Below are 23,282 nucleotides of genomic sequence, written 5' to 3'. Positions count from 1 at the left end.
AAGTTGAATAAATTGAGACCAAATCCTGGTCATTGGACAAAGCATACATGGGAAGAGCAGTCAGGCCACAGAGAGCTCAGAGTGCTGGCTGATTGCCTCTGCTGAGTATCAGCAGACGGGACTCTGCTACCTGAGCCTTTTGGCTCTTCCCTTCTGTAGAATGCTCATCTAAGACCTGGGCTCGGGTGAGGTGACACCTGCATCAATGGCCTTTTTTTGTGTGTGTATTTTTGTTTTAAAGATCCATAAATCTCAATGGCCTTTTTTATGTCATGGAGGGCCACCTGTATTGGGAGGAAGGAATTAGAAATTTTGGAAATAGGTAAGAAATATGGGGCCAAGTGGAACATCATGGCTGAGAAAGATACAATATTTTTTTTTCTCAAATGAAATCAAGTGTCATGTTGAAGACCTCAGTTTCTCTAAAGTATTCCTTTGACAACCTGGATCGAAGAAACCACAAACCAATGGAAATACAAGATCTTTTGGATCACCTTCCCCTAGAAGTGAATTTTTGAACATGATTGATGCCAGACAGACAGGTCAACAAATTTGCTTAACAAATTGGCATTCCTTGTTATAAACCATACCACTGGCACATTTTGGGAACAAGAGTGCTAATTTTTTTCACGTGCTCTTGGTTATTGCTATGTTATTTTATTGGCCTGAGAAGTCTCAGTTTATTATCATCTTTGAGTGCTAGCTCATAACTTTTTTAGCACTCTGGGGTTGGGTAGTCTGTAAGCTCCAGAATTTACACCAAAGCTGGTAGTTTTTCAATTTTACTAAAGCCCCTCAAGGATGAATAGTGCATTGTCTGTAAAAAAGGATGGGACATAATCTTTTCAGGCCAAGATTTAATAGCCCATTACAGAGCAAAATGTCTACTAGGACCAGACATTCTGGCTTTCTAGAAAATGACTGAGACTTCAGCTATAAAAGATGTATTTCTTTAAACCCCTCAGAAGATAAAGGTTTATGGTATCTGTTAGAAGTTGAGACACCATGTTTCAAAAGGTCAGTGGGATTCTTGAGAGCTGGAATGTGATTGTAACGTTTAAGAATAATGTACTCAATCCCTTGCTAGAAGGAAGTCTGTCCTGAGTGTGTTCTGATATTCCAGTTCCAAGACCTAAACCCTTTGATCCCTTACCTCCCCCTTCTTCTCTCCCTGCCCCTGTTTGTCTGTTCATCTGACTGACCACCTATCCAAAAGCACAGGCACTCAGGCCAGTACTGGGGACAAAGTGGAGTACCAGACAGAAAAGGTTCCCGCCCTCATGGGGAAGAAAGACTTCAGACAATCAACAAACAAGCCAGGAGTTATAAGAGTGATAAGTGCCATGAAAATAAAATTCGGGCCGAGATGGGGAACAATTGTGTGTGTGTGTGTGTGTGTGTGAGGGACCTGTTTTAGACTGGGTGGGCAGAGAGGTGTCTCTGGGGAAGTAGCAATTAAGCAAAGCTTGAAGAATGGGAAGGTGCCAGCCTTGTGAAAACTGGGGGAAGGGTGTCCGGGCAGAGGGAACAGCATGTGCAAAGGTGGGGAAGGGTGCAGTGAGTTAGAAGAACTAAAAGGCCAGTATAATTGGATTCTGGTGAGTGCATGGAAGAGTTGACAACTTTGGGAACCAAGAGGAGCGAGGGCAGGAAACTCATGTAAGTTCACTGCCTTTGTAAGTCAGAGTCACAGCTGACACAGCTCTAAGGGAAATGATGCAATCTCAGGCCAGGGGCTGGCTCCTTTCTGCCACAGGTTGTCATTGGTTCTAACCAGAGGTCTAGGGTCCAAATGAAAAATTAACTCAAACTGGTGTCTGGTAGGAATTTGTCCCAGATTTGAGATGCACAATTAAATTAAGCAGAACAAGTTTACCTGTTTTACCCAGCTTTTTCTTTTCCTGCTTTGGTCTTTGGGTCCAGTTTAACCAACTGCAGTCCTTGGCAACTGCAGTCCTTGGCAACTGCTTGTGGCTTTGGGCAGGAGTTAAGGTTTTGTGTGCCGATTCCCTCCAAGTTCTACTTTTAGACCTTGGATTACTCCCTTCCTTGAGTTACTCCCTTCCTCGGGTTACTCCCTTCCTCAGGTTACTCTCTCCCTTGCCACATTTCCCTGCCTGACCCTATTTTGAATTGTTTTCCTTCGACAAAACAAATGCTCAGTTCTTTCTTTTAAGAAGGCCTCCGTGTTCATGCGGATGGGATGCCAGAGTCTCTAGAGCTGTGCTCTACCATGTGGTGGTCTCTAGGCTTGGATTGCTGTGGAGCACTTGAAACACGGCAGGACGGAATTAAGATGTGGAAAATGCACATTAGATTTGGAAGCGCTGGTGTACATGTGTGTGAGGGACAAAAAAGATTAAATACCTCATTCATTTTATAGTAATACACATTGAAATCTAATATTTTGATGTATTAAGTTAAATAAAATATATGGTTAAAATGATTTTCACCTGTTTCTCTTTACTTTTTGTAATGTGGCTCCTGGAAAATTCAACATTACACATGTGGCTTGCAGTTTTGGCTTGCATTATATTTCTGTTGGACAGCATTGGTCTAGAGGGTCTCAGCTTGGGGTAGGTAGTTCTACCCCAACTGTTAGGAAATGGGGGGAGGGAGCATTTTCGGATGTCACAATGACTGAGGAACAAATACTGCTGGTATTTGCTGAGTGAGACCCAGGAATGTAAGCATTTATAAAACACTGGCTAGACAAGGAAGAATTGTCAGCCCAAAATGACAATGGTGCTTCTCATTAAAACTGAGACTGTTGAGGCCCAGGGAAAGGAAATGCTTGGCCAAGATCACAGAGTGAGTTGGTAGAAAAGCTAATGCTAGGACCCAGACCCCCTGCATTTCCAGTATTGTTTTGGTAGAGGAAGGAAAAGATACTGTCTAATCTCTTCTGAGTGCCACATCCCAGCCTAGGCAGCTGTCTTCTCAGGCATGACATCCCTGTAACCTAGAAGGTTGAGTGCTGTTTCAAACCAAGCTCCAACCTTGGGGAGTCACTGAGTCTCAGGCAAATTCCACTGAAGATGTCCATTCTGCCTCACTCCATGTTTGTGTAGTTGAAACCAGGTTCCCCAAACAAAACAGTTCGTATTGGAATCCAAACTGTATGCTTAGTAGAGATTGGGAAAGCCACTCCATCTCTTCAAACCTGCTTGCTCCTCTGTCATGTTGAGGGATGACACCTGTGTGAAATTTACTGTGGCACTTAATTATGCGATCACTATAATACTATTTATTGGCTTATCATCATTTGGCACTATGTTTCTTGAAGGTAGAGGGCATGTTCATTCATTCATTCAACAAACATTTATTGAGTGTATATTTTGTGGCAGACTGTACTAGACTTTGATGTTACAGTAGTTTAAACAAGACAGAAAAGACTCCTTCTCTCATTAAATTTTTATTCCAGTGAGGATCAATTGCCAAAAGACAAGTAAACAAATAGCAAGCAAGAAAAATATTTGTGATAAGCTATAGATAAGAGTTCAGAGTAATATGAAATAGGCAGTGTCTCCTTTAGACAAATGTGCTCTCTAACACAACTTTTAAACTGAGACCTAATAAACAAGAAGAACCCAACCATGCAAGTATTAGAGGCCAGAGAATTCCAGACAGTGGGGCAGCAAACAAGAAGAATTCTGTGGCTAGAGCACAGAGGGCAAAAGAGAAAGTGGTACAAGTGGATGGAGAAGTAGGCAGGGCTCACCCAGATCATGAAGAGCTTTATAAGCCAGAGTAAGAGGTTTGGATTTTATTCTGTGTGCGATGGGAAATGATGGAGAGTTTTAAGCAAGGGAATGACGTGATATGATTTCTAGAGATCTCTTTAGCTGTTGGAGTCTGAATGGATTGTAGTGGAATAGGAAAACCAGTTGAGAAGATGCTGTGGTGGTGTGGGCAAGAGATGATGGTGGCTTGGACTAAGCAAGTTGTGTTGAAATGGAGCACAGTGGACAGATTTAAGGTATGAAGGAAAGAGAATTCAAGGATAGTGCTTAGATTTTTTGACTTAAACAACTGCATGGATGGTGGTTCTACTTACTGAGATGTTAAAGACTAGTGGTGGGAGCAAGTTTGAGGCAGGGGAATAAAGAGTTTTGGGGGGGTGGGGTGTGTCTTAATTTGTCATAGGGCTGCCGAAGCAAAGTACCAGAAATGGGTTGGCTTTTATAATGGGGATTTTACATAGGATAAAAGATTCCAGGTCATGAAATGTTCATATCAAAGCACCATTAGAGATGCTTTCTCACCAAAGTCAGGTACTGGTGATCCTGGTGTCCTGCCACGTGGCGATAATGGTGGCCGATCTCTGCCGATGTCCCTGCCTTCCCCTCCAGAATCTACCATCCCCTGGAGCTCAGCTGTGGGCAGCCAGGCATAGGGCTTGTCTCTTTCTGTGTCTCCTGTCTCAGACTCAGCTGCTCTGCTTTCTTCCCTAGTTCAGCTGTGAGCTATCAGGCACACGGCTCGTCTCTTCAGCCTTGAGCTGCTCTAGGGCCCAGCCTCTTGGGGGCATTGTGCTTAAGCTTTGGCTGCTAGCGATCCTCATGTCCTCTCTCACATGGCAGGATCGAAAAAGAGCTTCTTCCTTTCTCTGTGTCTCCATTTATATAAGGTCCAGCAAGAGGGCAGAAACCCAACCTGTGTCACACCTCACTAATTAGTCCAGTCAAAAGGACCCCATACCCACAGGAATGGATTAGTTCACAAGCATAATCTCTTTTTGGGATTCACCAAATTCAAACTGTCACAGGGGGCATGTAAGGTTTAAGATGCCAAGTGGGAAACTTTATAGTGAATGGATATAAATGTATATACCTACAGTGGAATATTATTCAGCCATAAAAAAGAGTGAAGTACTGAAATATGCTACATGTATGAACTTCAAAAACATTATGCTAAGCAGAAGAATCCAGATACAAAAGTTCCCATATTGTATGAGTCCATTTATATGAATACCAAAAAAAAGCAAATCTACAGAGACAGAAACTAGATTAGCAGTTACCTGGGGCTGTGATGAGAATAAAGAATGGCTGTAAATGACAGAAAGGAGCTTTTGGGGGTGATGGAGATGTCCTAAAGTTGAATCGTGATGATGTTTGCACAACTCTACATTTATTAAAAATCATTGAATTAGACACTTCAGTGCTTGAGTTTTACATGTCAATTATATCTTAATAATGCTGTTAAGACAAAAAAAAAAAAAAAAAAAGAGGGAAAAGAGGGCAGTTAGAAATGAGTCTGGGATCCCAGGGAAGTTCTGATCTGGAACTAGATTTGGCAGTGCTCAGTAGGCATTTGAGATCACCTGGAGAAAGTGAGTAGAAAAAGAAGACAAGGAGACCCAGGTTTGTATCCTTCTGGCACTCCAATACTTAGAGGTTGGTTGGGCAGGTGAGGAGGAGCTAGCAAAAGAAACGGAGGAGCAGCCTATAGGGTAAGAAGAAGACCTGGAGAAGGTGGAGTCATGTTAAGAGGGGGAAGCTTTATAAGAAGAGCATGGTTAAGAGTTAAGTGGGGCTGAGAAATTGAATAAGAAAAGAACAGAGAAGACCACTGGATTTAGCCACATGAGATTATTGGTAAACTTGACAAGAGCAGTCTCAGCGGAGTGGTGAGAACAGAAGCCTAACTGCAATGGGATGAGGAGAGACTAGGGTATGAGACTGTGACAGTGTTTCTAGACAGCTCCTTCAGGAAGCTTTGCTGTAAAGAGAACAGGGAAATGGGTATGTAGTCAGAGGGAGATATGGGGCCAAGGAAAGGCTCTACAAACCAGGTGATGTGTATACCGAACACATTCATATGCGGATAGAAATGATCCAGAAGAGAGGAGACTGGTGATAGTAGAGAGAGGAAGTACTTGCAGAAACAGAGCCCTGACAATGGGACCCAGAGTCCAAAGAGAAGGCCTGAAACAAGATGCTTCCTTAAAGAGAGTGTGTGGACAGCTGCAGGTAGGCGGGTGGGTCTGATGGAAGCTAGTTGGTAGAGGACCCATCATCCTGATTTTCTTTTCCATTGAAGGAAGAGAGAAGGTCATCAGCTGAGAATGAAGATGGGTGGGGGCAGCACATGACAGATGGTCAGTAAATGTTTGTTGAAATAAAATAGTACAGGAGTTCTCAAACTTTGGTATGCATAGAAGAAATCACCTGGAGTATTGGGTAAAATGCAAATTCCTGAGTTCTTATCTCAGATATTCTAATTCAAGAGGTCCAATGTAGAGCCAATTAATCTGCATTTTTAATAAGAGCCCCAGAGAATTCTACTGCAAGTGGTGGGCAGACAGTAGCATGAGAATCACTGAAAAGGTTTACCTGAACAGAGCCCTGCAAATGGGAGGCATGGGGGGATTAATAGGCTCCAGTTCTTCCTAACAGGTGGTACTCTAGCATCCTTGGGCTTCACATCTCACAAGCAGTTAAGACCAGTTGTTTCTGTGGTTATAGAAAAAAGATGTATGTTCTCTGGTTTTAAAGAGGTGAATTAAAAATCAGTGTCCCCTTTTCTTTCTAGGGGAAAGAGCAGAGTGTGGCACCACCAGGTAAGACCTGGAGAGTCTTCTTTTCCTTTACCCGGTTGCCTGAGGTGGGGTGTGGGATGAGACGGGGAGGAGGGAGAAAGGTGGGAAAATGAGCAACCAGTGCTGAGAGCTCAGAGCAGTGGGGGCATTCTCAGAGCCCTTCATGAATATCCGTCCAGGATGGTGGGGCTGTGCTAAGAGAGAAGGCAATTTTGCTGTTTGGGCTGCTTTGCTTGTTCTAGCATTAGACTGGAGAAGCCAAGCTCCTTCTAGGCCGAAAGTGGGAGAGGGGAGCTCTCCCAACTGCTGTGGTACAGTGGGTTTTCTCTCCTTGGGGCTGTCCAACCTGTGGGGCAGCAGTATCCCTGAGTGGCCGAGGGCAGCCAATAGAGGCCAGAGGCTGTGAGGTAGCTGCTGACCTCTCTTGCCATCTGTTATGTGACTGCTGAGCAAACTGCCCAGCCTGGCTCCTAATCCAGGTGCCTGGGGTCCCCAGTCGGGATTTGCCAAGGCTTTGGCTATGGCTCACCCTGCACACTTCCGGGCATACGCATGCGCACATACTCATAAGCAGGCACAGGCACCCCTACTGCCCTCACCCCGGCTTGGGACCTCGTGTGCACTTAGATGGGCTGATTGGGGAATCCCTTGCTGGGAAAGTAACAAAGGGGCAACTTCTGCTTGATCTGCAGCTTGCTCAACATTACCCTCTGTGCTTTTCCCTGAGCAGACCAGAGCCAGTGAACACCTTCCACTCAGAAGTTGAGAGCTGATGAGCTGACTTTCAGTGGCTGGGCCTTGCTCTACTTTTGAAGAGTTAACGTCCTTAAGCAGGCCTGTCACTCACTGCCCAGGTTGTCCCTTCGAGTCCGTCCATTTCTGAGTTCCTGACCTTTGCCAAGGATACTTATACAATAGCTCTTCCACGGCCCAACATGACTTCAGCCAGTGGCTCAGAGGCCTGTACTTTTCTAACATATGGCAGTTGAGAGCTACTTTTCACCTCATTTTCTGGGCCCAGTGACCCAATGAGATACTTCCCCCACAAATTCTTCCCAGTGGCTCAGAATCCTGGAAAGCTGCTGTACTTGGCAAGAGGGAAGATGAACCCTCAGCTCTTCTGCTCATCTGGAAGGGATTTGTCTGGGAGGAAGCTTGGGAAAGCTCTGGAGTTTTCAGTTTGCTGGGCCCAGAATGGGAGAGATCAAGGGCCCTCCAGAAGTTTAGCTTGTAGAGCCATTCCGCTGGGGCCTGACAGTTTGCAAACAGCAGAATGATTCATAATGCAAGGCAGAGAACCTTCTAGCAAATGGGTCAGCAGATGTTCAGGGTCACTTTCTAAGAACTTTTTAGAAACAATCCACTTACTTTTTTTTTTCCTGGCTAGAGGATGTTGTCATAGTCCCAAAACAACAAAAGCCACATTTTACACCAAAGTCTGCAAATAGTGAAACAGATGGGGGACTGATTGAGCCGTTCCTCATGTCCTCCTAATTCCTAGAACTCATGGGGGAGAAAATTGTTCCAGCAGATTGCAGGAGAGGAGAGCTGTAAACAAGCTTTTGGCCAGGCCTCAGGGTCCTACCTCAGGGGAAAGAGGAGGGTTTTTGTTGTTGTTGTTGTGTTTTCTCAGTTAAGGCCTCTGAGGTGTTGCCTTCCACCCCTTCTTCGACCTGGGGCCTGGGAAGCCCAAGCTAGGATGACCAGACCAGCACTTACACTGCAGTAAACTGCAAACCCAGCCTTGGCCAAGGTCAAAGCAAACTTTGTTAAAAAACAAAAAGCCTTCCCTTACTTACACAATAATTTTTAGCTTCTTATGGAAGTCATTACCAATTTGAATGTAGTTTTAAAATTAACCTTACAGGCTCTGGGTAAAATGTCTCTGTGCTGTGGTTCTCTGTTTCTTCCACCATTTCCTGCAGTTGGTTGGTATCATTTTGGATGACCACCTGAGCAGGTCTCTTCAAGTTGCTAATGACCTTGTATAGGCAGACCAGTTTTTGCATAACTGGCAACACATTGTATTTTTCTCATGTTTAAAGACCTTATCTTAGAACAGCACAAATTCACAATAGCCCTGTAATTTAGGCTGGTCAGATGAGCTAATGCACTGGAAAAATATATTGTAAATGGCAAATCAAGAGGTAAATAAAAGGCTTGATTACCATTACTCAAACAAAATCTTGCTTCCTTAACCCAGGTTGACTTACCCCATGGTCGGAGTAGCGGTGAAATCACTAGAGATTTCTTTCCCTAACAGAGGCAACCAGATGCACACCCATGCAGAGCCTCCAAGAGCCTAGCCACCACTGAAGTGCAATATTGCTGCCATTTTGATGTTGACACTCACGTCAATTGGGTTGTTTCTGGAAAATTTTAATTCCCATCCTTTCAGTCACAGAATAATTTTGAGACCAACTCATGTGTTGCCACCATGTGTTCATTTTAATCTGGGTTGAAAGGCAGAAGGGGACATTGGTCTCTGGTTTCTCTTTCTTCCTCTCTGTGGCTTTTTCTGTTCCTCTTTTCCCTGCCTCTCTCTCTTTCTTTCCTTTTCTCTCTGCAACTGAGCAGCAGAAGAGATGGAAGGCTTAGGCTGCCCCACTTTCCTTGGCTGATCTGCCCCCCTGCTCCCCACTTTGTGCCCCATCCAGCACTTCAGTAAGTTGTTATAGATTTGATGTTGTGCAAAGTTGGGATAGCTACGTTTCCTTGTCAGAGATTCCAGTCAGTGCACAGAGCACCAAAGAGAAATGAGTTCCAGTTTGATGTTTGATTCAAATAATCCTTCGTTTTCTGAATTGAGCAAGAGAAATCAAGAAAAAATTCTCCTATTTTCCCTTTATTTCACTTGGTAAACTTAAAAAAAAACAAAACCCACCCACAGAGCTTCTTTTAAGGAAACCTGTTGGGCACCCTAGATTTTTTTTATATTGGGCACCCTACACCTATATTAAGAGTCTCCATTCTTGTGGCCATAGGAGTTAATAGATGATTTAAAGCTACTACTAGATGTTCTGCAATAAAACCACTTCCTCAGTTTCACACTAATTTCACACTCACTCACAGAGCCTTGATAGAGAAAGCAAAGTTTTGCTTCCAGCCTCAGTCACATATGATTTGTTTTCCCTTGGGCAAGTTTGTTAATCTCTTGTGGGCTCATTTGCCTCATGTCTAAAATGGACTTAATAAATCTTGCCTACCTCACAGGGTTATTGTGAAGGTATCCTGCAATGTAAGATAAAGAAATGAACTGGGAACATTCAAAAACTGAAACCCCAACTCTTATGCAAATAAGGTGGGGAAGTTTGCTATTCTGAAGTTATTCCTGATCCCAGGACGTAGAACCTATGGCCTTGTGTCACATTTTTGGTACTTAGTTTTGGCTTTTCCATTTGGAAGTTCAAAAGCAGATCAGTTGTAAGAAATACCACTTCCAAATACCCACGTCCTCAAAAAATAGGTAATTTATAAAAAAAAAAATGACATGGACTTAGCTAACCAAATTGACATAGATCTAAGATGGGCTCAAAATAATCTTGCCTGTGTTTTCTTTTCAACATTTTTTAGTTTTCTTTTTTTTGTTTTTTTAAGTTCCCTATCTGTGTGACACTGAGCCCCTCGGTCTGTGCTGTTATTTTGGTTCTGTTGTTTGGGTGGCATGACTCTTGGATTTCAGTGTGCCTTTGCCCATGCATGTCCTGGAGCTAGCAGCATTTGCTCAATACCCCAACACCTAGGAGAAACTGGTTAGTTCCATAGATGGCCTGGGTTCCCAAAGGAGACAGATACAGCAAACCCAGTAAGCAGGGCTGGGGTGAGCCCCATTCATTTGATTGGCTGCAGAGTCCTTAGATCTCTTGCCCTTTCACAGAAATAAAGTAAAGTATCCTGATGATGGGGGACCAGGTCTTTGCTCGTCATGTGTGACCCTTGGCTGTGCCAGGCTGGGTCTCCACTTGTTGCTCCCCAAATTTTGAACCCAGCCATTGGAAAGTGAACTGCCTCTCATGTTTAGGGGCCTCCCTTCTACTCTCAAAAAGCCCTTTGCCCCAGAAGGCTGGCAGCATTGAGTCAGGCCAACTCGAGTGGCAAAAGCTGAGCAAATCAGCCAACACAGGTATATGCATGGTGAGCAACTCGGGAAACCGGTCCAGTGTTTGTGGTTGTTTCACTGTCCCTGGTGAACCGTGATGTGATTTTCCCTCCCTGTGGCCAAGAATGGAGCCCAGGGAATGGAGATCCTAAAGTAAAGCAAGACACTTTCAACCTGACCCAGAATCCTATGCTGGCAAGGGTCAGTGGGAAGGGTGAGTCCTTGGCTGGAAATGAAAAAGTGTCTTCAGTCTCTATGACAGTGGCCTGGTGAGGAAAATTCTGGATTTGGAGCCAAATGGTTCTGGGTTTGGGGCCCGGTTCCACCAGTTCTTCTCTCTGGGCCTCAGTTTCTGTCTCTGTAAAACAGAGCTTCTAAGAATCCCATACCTACATGGTTGAGCTGACATTAAATGCAATAATGGATTTGAAAGCACTTTAAACAGAAGTGTACTTGACTAAAGATCAGGATGATTATCATCATCCTGGGTCACCCAGGGACCCCAAAGAAGCTACAGTTCCCCTCTTGGCATAAGTTTCTTCATCTCTCAAATGAGAATAATAATTGCCTGACTCTTAGATCAATGAAATAAAAATTAGTCAAGTGCATCTGGAATGCCAAAGATATTAGGAAGATCAGTGCTCTGGTACATTGGGAGTTAAGATTCAGTGATGAATTCAACCCACAATAATGAAAATTAACCCTTCCAATCATCTTTGAAAGTCTCTTGCTTTCTCGGGCTACCAGTTAAATCTCTTGTCCCTCACTCCCCCTCCATCTGGTCAGCTTTGCGGGATAACAGCTTCTGATTGGAGTTTCGGTGGTTTCTTAGATGCTTTCTGTTTCCCCCTATCACTTAGAATGCATTCGTGTTATATGACAATGCTTCTGCTTGACACTGTGGGTAAATTAAGATCCCTTTAAACATCCAAAGGCTTCAGATGGAGCATTGGAAACCATTGTGCTGGGGGTTCAAGGGCTTCCATTTGCATTTTATGTTCCCTTCCAGTTGTGGGTTTGAAGAACGTCTTTCCCAAGTTGTATGTTTGTGTTGGTTGTTTTCTTGATTTCTTTTGTTCCATTTTCCCCTAGGCCCCCCTGTCTTCCCCCTAAACCACAGAAAATGAGGAGACCTAGGCCTCTATCAGTATATAGCCATAAACTCTTTAACGGCAGTATGGAAGCATTCATTAAGGTACTTGCTGGGGAGCCCTAGAGTCCGCGAATGTGCCCAATGTAATGGCAGCCTTTCTCCACCCTCCTCGCCCTGAAAGCCCATCCCTGACCTGGAATTTACAGTCTACCCTCTCGGCCCGGCCCTCTTGCACCCTAGCTCCTGGCTGCAGCCTGCTCTTAGCTTCCATGAGGACTTCTCATCAGAGCTGCTTTTGCCTCTGACCAGTTGCTCCTAAAGTGCCTTCCCGTGGTTCCCAGACCTTGGGGAGGGAAAAGACTGTAATGAAGCCCAGTGGAGCTCAAGTGGGGTAGAAATGGTGGTGCAGCTGCCCTGGCTAGATGTTTCTTAACCTTTGAAGTGCAGTCCAAACGTGTGAGGCACAGTTAGAGAACCCCTTTACTAACTAATACCCACCTTTCCCAAGAGGAGATGGAAAGCAGCACAAAGAAAATCCCTGCAGATAATGGTATGTTTTTATACAAGTGATGTGTTTTTGTTGTTATTTTTTAGTTGAGCCTAGACCAGCAAAAGAAACACAATGTTTATGAGAGAAAACCCTCCCACCTAGTTTTGCTTCTTGTTAGGTGGTGTGGGGGAAGGGAAAAGAGTTGAGGTAGAATTCCAGGTTAACCCTTCACACTTTAAACTAAAAATTAAAGAGTTTCACCTACTTGAGTTTCTCATTTCTTTCTTCCTTGAAGCAAAAGTATATAGAATAAAGCCATCCCAGATATAATGACTCAAGGCAAATTAAGATGGTGGTAGAACTGGAAAGGGCAGCTTGTGGGGAGGGAGCATGAGGAAGAGAAGAGGATCTTAACATCATTTGGCAGGAGAAGAGAGAAAAATATCTGCTAGTTAGTTGAGAGCCCACCACCATCCCAATGAAGACACTTTCTGCAAAAAACAAGACTGGAATCTATCAGGAGAAAAGTTAAGGCTTTTGGGCTTCGCTGATGGTTTTGGAGTTGTGGAGCTTACCCTGCTCCAGCTCTCTATCCCATGTCCTCAGACAGGGTGCAGCACTGGGCTTGCTGGGGAGGGAGGGGAGATGGGGATCTGCCTCAGGAATGGGAGAGGGCAGTCAGGACCAGTCCCAGTCCCAGGACTGTCTTTACTTGTGAGCTGAGTTCTGCAGAAGGAAAAGGGTAGGGAAGGAGAAGAGGGACAGGAAGGCACAAATTGGGATTGTGTGGGGCAGGAGACATCAAGGGGGTAAAGCATGGAAGTTGCCCAAAAGGAGGGGTCCCTTTGGGCGCATCAGGAAAGGGATAATGTTTGGATGACTCAGAGTAAGCAGTTTGCCATCAGCAGATGACACAGGATGGGGCTGTGTGAAAAGAGTGCTTTTTCTTCATCCTCCCCTTTCCTCAAAGATGTTCTACTCATTCACCCTTGCCCCTGGAAGAACCTTTCTCCATCCGTCAGAGGGGGGCCAGAAAGTCGTATTAGTTACTCTTCCTGCCCTCAAGGAACTGAGAAAAAGAGAAACTTAAAGTGTGAGGCGATTCAGGACAAGCACTTGGTGAGTTATCCACGTGGCAGCAAGTTCTGTGAGAGTTCGGAGCAAGAAGAGCTTGTGAGCACCAAAGGACAGGGGGCTTCTTGTGAGACCTTGAAAGCAGGCTAGGAATAAAGAGAGGAGTAGGACAGACGGAATCCTGGGAATGAGGAACAGACTGAACAAAGACTCAGACAGGTCACCTGCCCCAGTTTGCTTAGTTCTCTGGAAATGGGTGAGCAGTCAGGACCCTCAGAAGAATCTGACTCTTCTCTGACAATATTTGGAAATTAGGAGTTCTGTTGAATTTGATATCCTTTTCGCAAAGACGTTCTACATATAATGTATGGCTATAAAGTAATCTGACTTTATGCCTCCTGACAAACACATCAGAACTTCTTCAGCCATGAGTGTTGGCCCCTTTGAGGTAGTCTACTTGGGCAGCCACATTCTTATTCTAAACACACAGCCATTGCTGCAACTGTTTTGGTACGTCTTCTTCAGAGCCTTTAGCAAGGTCTTTATCAGTGGTGCCAAAGCTTCATATTAGAATGGACGCCTTGGTCTTTTGAAAGGGTTAAGGTCATTTGAAGCTCAGCTTTGCAGCATCATTGGAAGTGCAGCACCAAATGGCAAGAGGACTAGGCACCAGCTACAGTGGGGCTGGTCAACTGGCTTTTCATGAGTCCCCAGAGAGGGCCCTGGGAGCACTGGAATCAGTGGTAGCATTGCTGGAATAAGTGCAGTCTCCCACAGGGACTAGTTGGAGGAATGATATTCGTATGACTGAAAAAAAATTGGTATACTTGTTAAACACTATTGCATTTCTTTATAGTCACAGTGTACTTACAGCACCCACTCTCCATGACATTCAACAAACTCATCCTGCATTCCTGCTATAAGCCAGACAGCAGGGAGACAAAGTCACATACAGCATGGTTCTCACCCTCAAGGATTAACTTTCAGAGAATGAAAAGGCAATAGGATATTTTCAACCCTTCAACTATTGCAAATGGAATTTAAGAGAATTCAAGCTTCTGTTATGATTTGCATGCCATCTGGAAGGTTGTTCCGAATGAACTAAGAATCCACAGCTTTGAGATGCCACACCTGTGAAACGTTTCCCAGTAAAAAGTCATCACTGCCCCCCAAATTGGTCATGATGGATAAATGGTGTTGGATTTTAGTTTTATGAATGTCTAGGACCCTACCTTGAGTGACCTCTTTCAAAATTATTGGTTTTTTTTTCTCCTCTCAGACAGAAGGAAATCCATTTTTTGTTATACAAATATATTTTGAAGTCTTGGAGATTTAGCTCTAGGGGAAGGGAGAATCCCCACCTTATTTCTGTAAAATGAGAATCATAATTACCTACATTGTGAGTTTGTTAGGATTAAATGAGTTAATACATATCACATTTCTAGAGTTTAGTAAGTTCTATGTTTGTATTAGCTTGACTTGTTATTATCTTTAGCCTTTAGGATATTGCTCACAGAGCCCCATTTGATTAGACTGTTTGCTCATTTCCAGGATTCAGGTAGGTTTAGCCAGCGTATCAGTTAATAGCTAATTCCTGTCAAAGAGATACCAGAATCTGGATAGATGATACTCACCAGCAGGCACAAGCCTCCCATTTCTTACCTCAGCCTCTTCAGGGAGCACGTAACCTGGAGCCTGACCCTCTGCACATGTCGGGGGAGAGAGCAGGCACTGCTCCCCATCCTAGAAAATGGGCATCTTCAGTGCCTTTAGTGAAATCACAGGTTCTGTTCTGGCCCCCAAGATTACAAAGGTGTTTTTACTCTACTGATGTGCTCACCTCAGGCCTGACTCAGCTTTGGGGTTCCCTGTGAAGTAGGAAAGTAGGAAGAAGAGCAAAAAAGGACAGATATCCAGGAACAGCTACTGAGTTGTTTAGTAGGGAAATATGGGAAGCTTTTTGGAAGTTGGAATCAGGTAAAAACATGCTGGACCCCAGTCAGATATAGAACAAGGTCTTCTGAGCTGAATTCCAGTGACAGCATTAAGATAGATGCAGAAAGGTGTGTTTCTTTCTTTTTTGTGGGCTGGGTTACTTGAAGGAGTTTTAAGGTAAACTCTTGCCCGTTCATGAATGAATATTCCCTTGTGTTGAGAAGCTAGACATGGGAATGAGGAATGGATTCTGCACACATAGTTCCTGCACTTGACAAGGACAGAAAGAGGCTCATGGGTCAACTTGGGAGGGAGGCTGAGGCAGCCATGTTGACTGAGGCGGCCATATTGGAAGGCTGGCTGGAGGCAGATCCCCCGGGAGGCACTGAGGCTGGGGTTGGCCCTCCCCGTGGGCAGGCTCTTCAGCATACGCCCCAGGACCTTTGCTGGCTGCCATTGCATTTCGGCGTTCACGGACTCTGAAGGATCTGCTTATTCTAACTGATCTTATTCCTGCATAATCTTTTCTTTTTCTCCTGCTCTGCTGCCTGTTTATTTTTTGTTATCAGAGGAAGAAGAAATGCTCGAACCAGGAACCAGGTATTTACTAGAAAGGCCCGTTGGTCCCATTCAGCTGGATGGAACCTGCCTTTAGTACTGATTTCCGAAACAGAGCCCACTTCGCCTTTTCCAGTGGGTCCATATTCTTGTCCTCTCCCTGATCAGAGAAAAGAGTTCACAGTGCGGGTGTGGAGGAACGAAGCAAGTGGCCCAATTCACAGTGATCTCTGTTCCTTTCATGAGTGTATTGAGTGGGCCTTATTGTTCCCTCACCTTCTAAGGGGCTAGTAATAAAATTTGGTCCCTTCTTTAGAAAACTTAAAAAAATATGCTACCCTCTCTCAGGGACCCTGAATAACAGAGAGGCCAATCAATCATAGAATCCAAAAGAACATTGCTCCTTGCCTAACCCTTTATGGTTGAAGGCCAGTTTAAGAAGAAAGAATTGGAAATACTTTCACATCCCAGGAAGATATGTTTAGAACTGCATCTTTCTCAGAATTGTATCTTTCTCAGCTTTTTTTTTCCACTAAGGTTGAACACTAGATGGTCAAATGGCTGACATTAAGTCTTCTTGAATTTTTCTTTAAATGTGTTGACTACTAAACCAGGTATCCATTTGCATGTTTCAGTTGTAGCATCACGAGTACTAGTCTCCCTTCTTAGAGCTCAAAGGCACCCCTAGGGGCTAGGCTTGCTTCTCTGGTGGCCTGTTCTCCTTCAGTGGGGACCCAGGTATGTAATAATAAGATGGGACCTCAGGCTTGCCTCTGTATTCCTGAGCCTTGAGAGAACCGTGTTGAGTTGGAGCCAAGTGGAGTGTGAAGACCAGACTCCAGCCCCTTCCAAAGAACTGAGGGAGGCCCACCATGTGGTGAATTTCTTATCCTTTTGCTCCAGATATTCCCGTCAGACCTCCCGAGTCCAGATACCTTTCCAGTGGGGTAACATGACAGAGCATTTCTTTTAAAATATCATAGCTATGCTTTTTCCTGCACATAACTGATAATTTTCTATTTTAACTGTTCCTGGACACTTTAGGATTAGCATTTCCTTGCTTGTTTTCTTACTGATTTGATGGTACTAATATTTTGACCTGAATTTATAATCTGTATGTGCAATGCGGTGGTTGTCAAGCCCAATACAACTCACAATTTTTTTTCCCTTAAGGATTCAGGACAAGCTATACCACTTGTAGTTGAGAGTTGCATCCGATACATCAATTTGTATGGTAAGCTCTGGCTAGGGCCAATGTTTTCAGCTATCTCCAGAACAGTTTCTGTGCTATTCTCTGGGGAAATGAGATCTAATTCATCTTGGAAGGCTCCCTGTCACTGAGCTGCTTCCGAGGGGAAAATGCTCTGTGGAACAGACTGCTGAATGTTGAACCACAGTGTGTCATGGGGTTGGGAGTGGGTGGTGAGAGGACCCAGGAACTAGGAAAACTGAGAGGTGGGGAGGGTGTGGATGGGGAGCCAGTTTAGTTCCTTCCTAGCCCCCACTGAACCCCAGAGCTCTGCATTTTTAATAATGAATATATTTGGTCAAAAACTCAATTCATACTACTATATTATAAGCTCTGTAAATAAATACAATGTCTGGTATTTGCTAACCATGGCATTTCCAGCACTTAACTTGTGCTTCCATCTATTCATTTATTCTTTTCTCCCAAAATACGTTTATTGAGTGCATACCAGGCACGATTTTAGACAATGGGAGTATATAGGTGTGAACAAGAAGGTAAGTTGCCTGCCCTATATAGCTTGCTAGAAGGAAAAGGAAATAAATAAGCAGAGAAATATTTTCACCTAGTGATAATGCCATGAAAATAATTAAAATGGCTAGGGGGGGGTGGGTGGGCTGCTTTGACTAAGGTGATGAAGCATGACCTCTCTGAGGGGGTGCTGCTGGAGCCAGCCATGCATTGCAGATGGAGAGAATGGCCAGTGTAAAGGCCTAATATGGGAAAGTAAGCCAGCATGGGTGGACAGGAAGGAGCCAGGATGATGAGGTTGGAGATGTAGAGTAGAAATTCAGTATTGGTTAATGGAAGAAATGAACAATGTACACATACTATGTACAAACCAAATTTTGACAATACCCTGCCTATTAAAGGTAAACACTTTCCTAAATTATAATATGGAGAATTGTTTGATATGGAAAACTGAGTTACATGGAAAGGACCAGTCTCTCCCATAAGTTCCCACTGACTATGAGGTGGCCCTTTAATTCCTTCAATCCTATAGGTGCTGTGACAACAGGCATCAGGGGCTCATCTTTGTTATGGCCCTGTAGAAACATGTAGAAAAAATGAGATTTAAAAAGAAAAACTCGAATGTCCCCCAACCTCCTTGTATCCAGGGCAGTGTCAGGGGAGGGTGCAGTTAAGGGACTGTTACTGATAATCTTCATGGCATTTGTATTCTCAGCCCAAGCTACTTGGTGCCCGTGCAGCCCAAGAACTCAATAGGCAGAGTGCGTCAAGCCCATTCTTTGCGCTACCCAGTGGTTAAAACTGGTAGTTAGCCTCTTGCCCGCTGTTGACATAAACCTCTTGTGGCCATTTCCTCCACGTCCAGTTAGGAGGTCACAGGCAGATGAGGACAGGGTATGTCTTAGTAGTGGGACCAGCAAAAGCCATTATCTTGAGCTTCTGCCAGGAGACCTTCATGGGGAAAGACTGTCATAGAAGAGAGCCAAGCAGGAGCGCAAAGAGGAAAGCATGACCTCAAGGCCTCATGGCATTTTCTGTGCTTTCTTTTGTTTTGTTTTTAGGACTCCAGCAGCAGGGGATTTTCAGAGTGCCAGGATCGCAGGTTGAAGTCAATGACATCAAAAATTCCTTTGAGAGAGGTAGGTGCAGAGTGACCATCTCAGGCTTGTGGCCAGAGGAGACCAGGGTGGGTGTTACACCTGTCTCAGGCCAGAGGTGTGCTGGAACTGGTTTGCATCAGCTTGTGGGAGCCCATTATGGTCATCTGTTCCCAGTTTCACCATCAGTGACTTCACCTCAGGAATCTGAAATCAGCCATGGTGGGACCATTGATACCACAGAAACTGGCAAGTGCTAACATCTTTTTATTTCCTCCCCTGGAAAGCTGGCTGTTAAACATTTATCAGTATAGCACTCTTAGGGTCTGCAGTGGTTGCTGGGAAAGGGCCTGTAAAGAACTCTGGAATATTGAGGTGAGCCCGTAAAGGGTACTGTATTTTAGAAAAGTGAGAAGAATACAAATACAATGAATGTTTTTTGGAATATCCTAATTCTTACTTTTTCGTGCAGTGTTTTTGGCAGGCTACACATTGACAGAAGGAGCCCAGACATATCACATACAGCCCAGGGAGAGATTACCTCGTTCCCACTGTGGGGTCGCCCTTCTTGGCCTCAGAGTCTCTGCTGGGAGCAGTGACAGTGTCCCCAGAAAGTGAGGACACACTGGGTCAGGAAAAACTCAATTCTCACAACACCACTGCCTTTTTATACTTTGACCTATCTTACCATGGCAGTGAATCTAGAAATCCATGTATTTCCATTCAAGGGAATATTTTCAAACATCACATTTCCTGATTCTTGAACCAAACATAGTTTTAGCAAGACCATATCCTTATCCCAGGGAGGAAAGAAAAGTTCTTGGTCAGGCATTGCAAGTGATATCTCTGCCTCCAGTTTCCCAGCATTTTGCAAAGGTCCTACCTCCACAGTCAACTCCTTCTTGGCTGATTTACTGCCTTTTTTCTGAGTGATTCCAATATTGAGTCTGCTTTGAGGACCCCAAACCCAAACCCATTTCCTAGCAGCACATCATATCACAATTTACAGAGAGCCTTCTTACCCTTTATTTTATGCTATCCTCCTGGCAGCCTTAGGAGTGGGAGGTTTATTCTTACAGCTGTGCTCTGAGCAGGCGTCTCCCGGGGGTTCCAGCCATAGAATCTTCCCTCCCTTCACAGGGCTTCGGCTGGGGTGGGGTGTTGGGGATGGGCTGCCGTCTGAGCAACTCTCCTCCTCCTCCTCCTCTTCCTCCCAATCCCACCCTGGAGGTCTGCATTCTCTCAGCTCCAGGAGGTCACCATCCAGCCCCCAGACACGGACCCCTGTGGCCCCGGGCACTCAGGCTTAGAGCCAGGTGCAGGGAGCAGGATTTGTCTGGATATGGTGCTTGGTGGCTTCCTAGGGCATATGGGAGCTTTAGTCCTGGGACTTTCTCCAGGGTCTTGGGCACTTAGACCCAGAGAGCCCCCAAATTGCCCTGCTCAGAGCTCCTATGCATGCCTTATACATCTGTGTATTCCTTCCCTCAACAAGCATGTCATGAGCCCTGCACTGTACTGAGTAATAGACCCTGGAAGTGCAAGAGAAACAAATCACAGTCACTGCTAGTGGGAGAGACAGCTTGGCAGCCAGACAGCATGACCTGTGCAGTGATGGAGTAAGCACCAGGTAGAATGGGGGGTGTGTGTGTAGTGAAACCAGGAAGGCTTCTGGGAAAGGAAATGCCTACACTGAGCTTTAGAGTAAGAGCCAGGTGAAGCAGGGGCAGGGAAAGGCTGTTCCAGCCCCAGGGAACAGTATGCATGAAGGCCAGAAAGCAGGAGGCATCCCCCATCAGCGGCCCTGATGCAAGGGCCACTCACCGTGTCCTTGAGCTTCTCTTGACTTCCCTGGCCAATCCAGAGTTTTGTTTCTTCATTTCCCCCAGCTCCTTAGCACTGCTGTGCTCCTGTGTTCCTTGTAAATGAAGAGCCTTGTGGTCTGGAATTGTGACCCTGCCTTGAGTCTCCTGGGTAAACTCACTGCAGCTTCTCCAGCCAGTGAGTGCCCTGTCCTCACGTCTCTCTGCTTCCCCCTATTCTGTGGGTAACCTTGTTATGACAGCAGCCAGGCCCTTTCCCCACCCCGTAGTGCTGCTTTCTTTCCTCCTTGAATGTGATTTTCAAAGGTCAGCACCTCCTGTCACTTGCTTGGATGCCTCACAGGGCCGATGTGCAATTTGAAAGAATTCTCTGTTCCTAACAAGCCTTGGGATGCCTCAGGCAGAGCCCAGCTGGGCGCAGAGCATGTGACCCTAATTCTCAGCTGCAAAAAAATCTTCTCTGCTTTTCTTTTGAGTCATATACAGAGCTGGCCCCTCTCCCTCTCCCCATCATTCCAAATGAATCTCATTCTCCCACCAGCGTTGTCCTCCTGCCTCACCTGAGCCGACCACACAGCATGTCTTATTCTAAAATAAGAATAGTTCCTGGTAGGTCCTTTATAGAACAATCTGTTTATGTCTTGTCTGAGCTGGCCAGTGTCCAGCCTTTACTTATTCTTTTCTGTTTCCTGACATTCCCCAAGTGCTCTGGGCTTGGCTCCCTTACCTGGCTGGCCCTCAGGGATGCCTCTCCCAGCATTTTCCCCATTTTCTCTCTTTTCCTGGCCCACTCGCTGCTCTCCCCAGGACTTCTCTTCCCGCCGCCTACTTGTCCTTTCCCACGTGGTCTAGCTGGTGACTGAACTCTCTCTCCAAACCAGTATGTTCTATGTTTTTCCCCTTTCTTCACTCCTCTAATCCCTATAGGGTGCCTATCCTTTGCTACTTGTTAAAAGAGATTTGGATCTTATTCTTCCTTGGCCCCATTTTTTCTCTCTGGAGAGCAGAGGTTCTTCCACAGATTCCTTGCAAAGGGCATTCAAAAGGAACAGAATTCTCTCTTCCTTAGACTTATGAGAAACTGTAACATTTTAGAAATCCAATCCTGGCTTATTATTCCTAAACCCACTTACTTTTTCTTCTGATGGGATTAAGTAGGGTTTCAGTTGGAATTATTGTGTTATTGTCAATAAATCTTAAATTCACTGCTCAAGTTTTAAGACCTTCCTAGAGTTTTCTGGCAAAATTAAAGAGAAAGCGTAATGAAAAGATAGGAAATAGCCACCGTGCCATAGAGAGAGCCAGGGCTCTGCTCTTGCTCACCCAGGCCAGTTTTCTGTGTCACACACCCTGCCTCCCAACATACCTCCCCACCACAAAATTCTTGATGTGCTTATACTTTTTATATTCAAAGATGCTAGAGCTGCTAGTGTGTTCTCCTTCTGTGGAGGGGAGGCTGGACAGAGGACCAATACCCTTTCATCCTGTGCGGGTCAGGAGAAGGTTTGGATTGGAGCTAAAGTCACTCCATGTAGGGTCTGACCCATTCTAGGCCCTGGACCTGGTGTTCTAAGGTCTATTTCCTACCCCAAGAAGAGGGATGTAGCCCAGCGGTGCAGGGAGGAGTTTTCATGTCAAGGAGCCTGAGGATGGGTTTGGGTGGACCGCTGAGAATTGGCCCTTGTGAGAGAGACCACCTCCAGGCTTCCTGCCATTCTCTGAGTCCCGCCCCAGGTCCCCCAGAGCCTCCAAGCACACGCTGCAGGCTCAGCCTGCTCTGGGGAGAGCCTGCTGCAGGGTTTGGCAGTGCCAGGTGGGTCTGGCCAAGAGTAAGCTGTTAGGTAACAATTCCTCCTCCCCCAGCATATTAGCTAGCAGAGTGTGAACACAGCTTTCTCCCATGCTTGTCTGCAGTTTTCACTCTCATTCTCCTCTGGAGGAAGCCACCGCTTCTACAAACCGCGCTGCTCATCTTGAGCTCTGGAATTCCATTCATTCCTGGACCCAGAAAAACTAGTCTTGCAAAGAGCAAAGTCCTGGGTTAGGAGGAAGGAACTTTCTGTTGGTTCTTTTATGGCCTTCTGGGAGGAAGGGCAGGAATTACCAGTGTGTGTAGATGTATGTGTATAGGTGTATGCATATATGTGTATATAAGGTCATAATCATGCTTAACAATGGGAGCTAATAGCAGAATGGAGGGGAAAAATTCAAGTGCTTTTGAATTATGAGGCCACAAGAGTAAATTTGTGGTAATAATAGGAAAACAGCCCAGTAGAGTGCAGCATTTTCAAATTCCTTAGTCTTCTTCAGAGACTTGGAGGGTCACTTCAGGGAGACACAGGAAAGCCGAGGAGAGAGGGCTGGGATCTCCACTCCCCCGCCCACCCCAAATCCCCCTAAGACAGCTCTGTTTTATATGTTGGGATTTCTTGGGGACATTTTTCTTAAAGATGAAAACAAAATGCTGAGGTTCTGGGAAGGAAGGAAAGGAGGGAAGGTGGGAGGGAGGGAGATTAACTAGATGGGTAGATGATAGGTAGGTAGATTTGAAGTCCACAGGTAGTAGAAAGAATATCTCCCGGACATTTTGAGACGTAGGAGCTGCCAGTGTCTGTTTTTGAGTGTGTGAACACGGGCACGTAGCTTCACCTGTTGCAGCTTCAGCTCTCGCAGGAGAGAACAGGTGAGAATGCCTTCCTCGGTGCCGTGCAGTGTCGTGAAGAGTGAGAGAGGTCATGTGTGCAGATGGGCTTCTCACTTGAAAGGTGCTATGTGAGTGTGAGCCGTTATTTATGTTTTCTGTCTTTCAAGGGGGCAGTATTCTCACCCCGTGCTGTGGGGACACAGGAGAGGCT

The 23,282-nt window shown here is 45.2% G+C and overlaps 1 protein-coding gene across 4 annotated transcripts in view; it reads left to right on the top strand.

Moving 5' to 3' along the window:
• SRGAP3 (SLIT-ROBO Rho GTPase activating protein 3) overlaps positions 1-23,282 on the top strand; it is a 260,329-nt gene that overhangs the window by 210,548 nt on the left and 26,499 nt on the right. For 2 of the 4 annotated variants that reach the window (XM_058288699.2, XM_058288697.2), the window contains exons 11-14: positions 6,535-6,562; positions 11,733-11,835; positions 16,964-17,024; positions 18,569-18,646. In XM_058288699.2, the coding sequence (XP_058144682.1) occupies positions 6,535-6,562; positions 11,733-11,835; positions 16,964-17,024; positions 18,569-18,646 (270 nt within the window). Of the gene's footprint in view, positions 1-6,534; positions 6,563-9,118; positions 9,206-11,732; positions 11,836-15,801; positions 15,833-16,963; positions 17,025-18,568; positions 18,647-23,282 lie in introns of all 4 variants that reach the window. The other 2 variants (XM_058288696.2, XM_058288698.2) reach the window with 2 other exon arrangements.

The sequence above is a fragment of the Dasypus novemcinctus genome, chromosome 26 (assembly GCF_030445035.2).
Source record: "Dasypus novemcinctus isolate mDasNov1 chromosome 26, mDasNov1.1.hap2, whole genome shotgun sequence".
Lineage (NCBI taxonomy): Eukaryota > Metazoa > Chordata > Mammalia > Cingulata > Dasypodidae > Dasypus > Dasypus novemcinctus.
The sequence above is the reverse complement of the archived record's forward strand: the minus strand, read 5'-3'. Positions and strand labels throughout refer to the sequence as shown.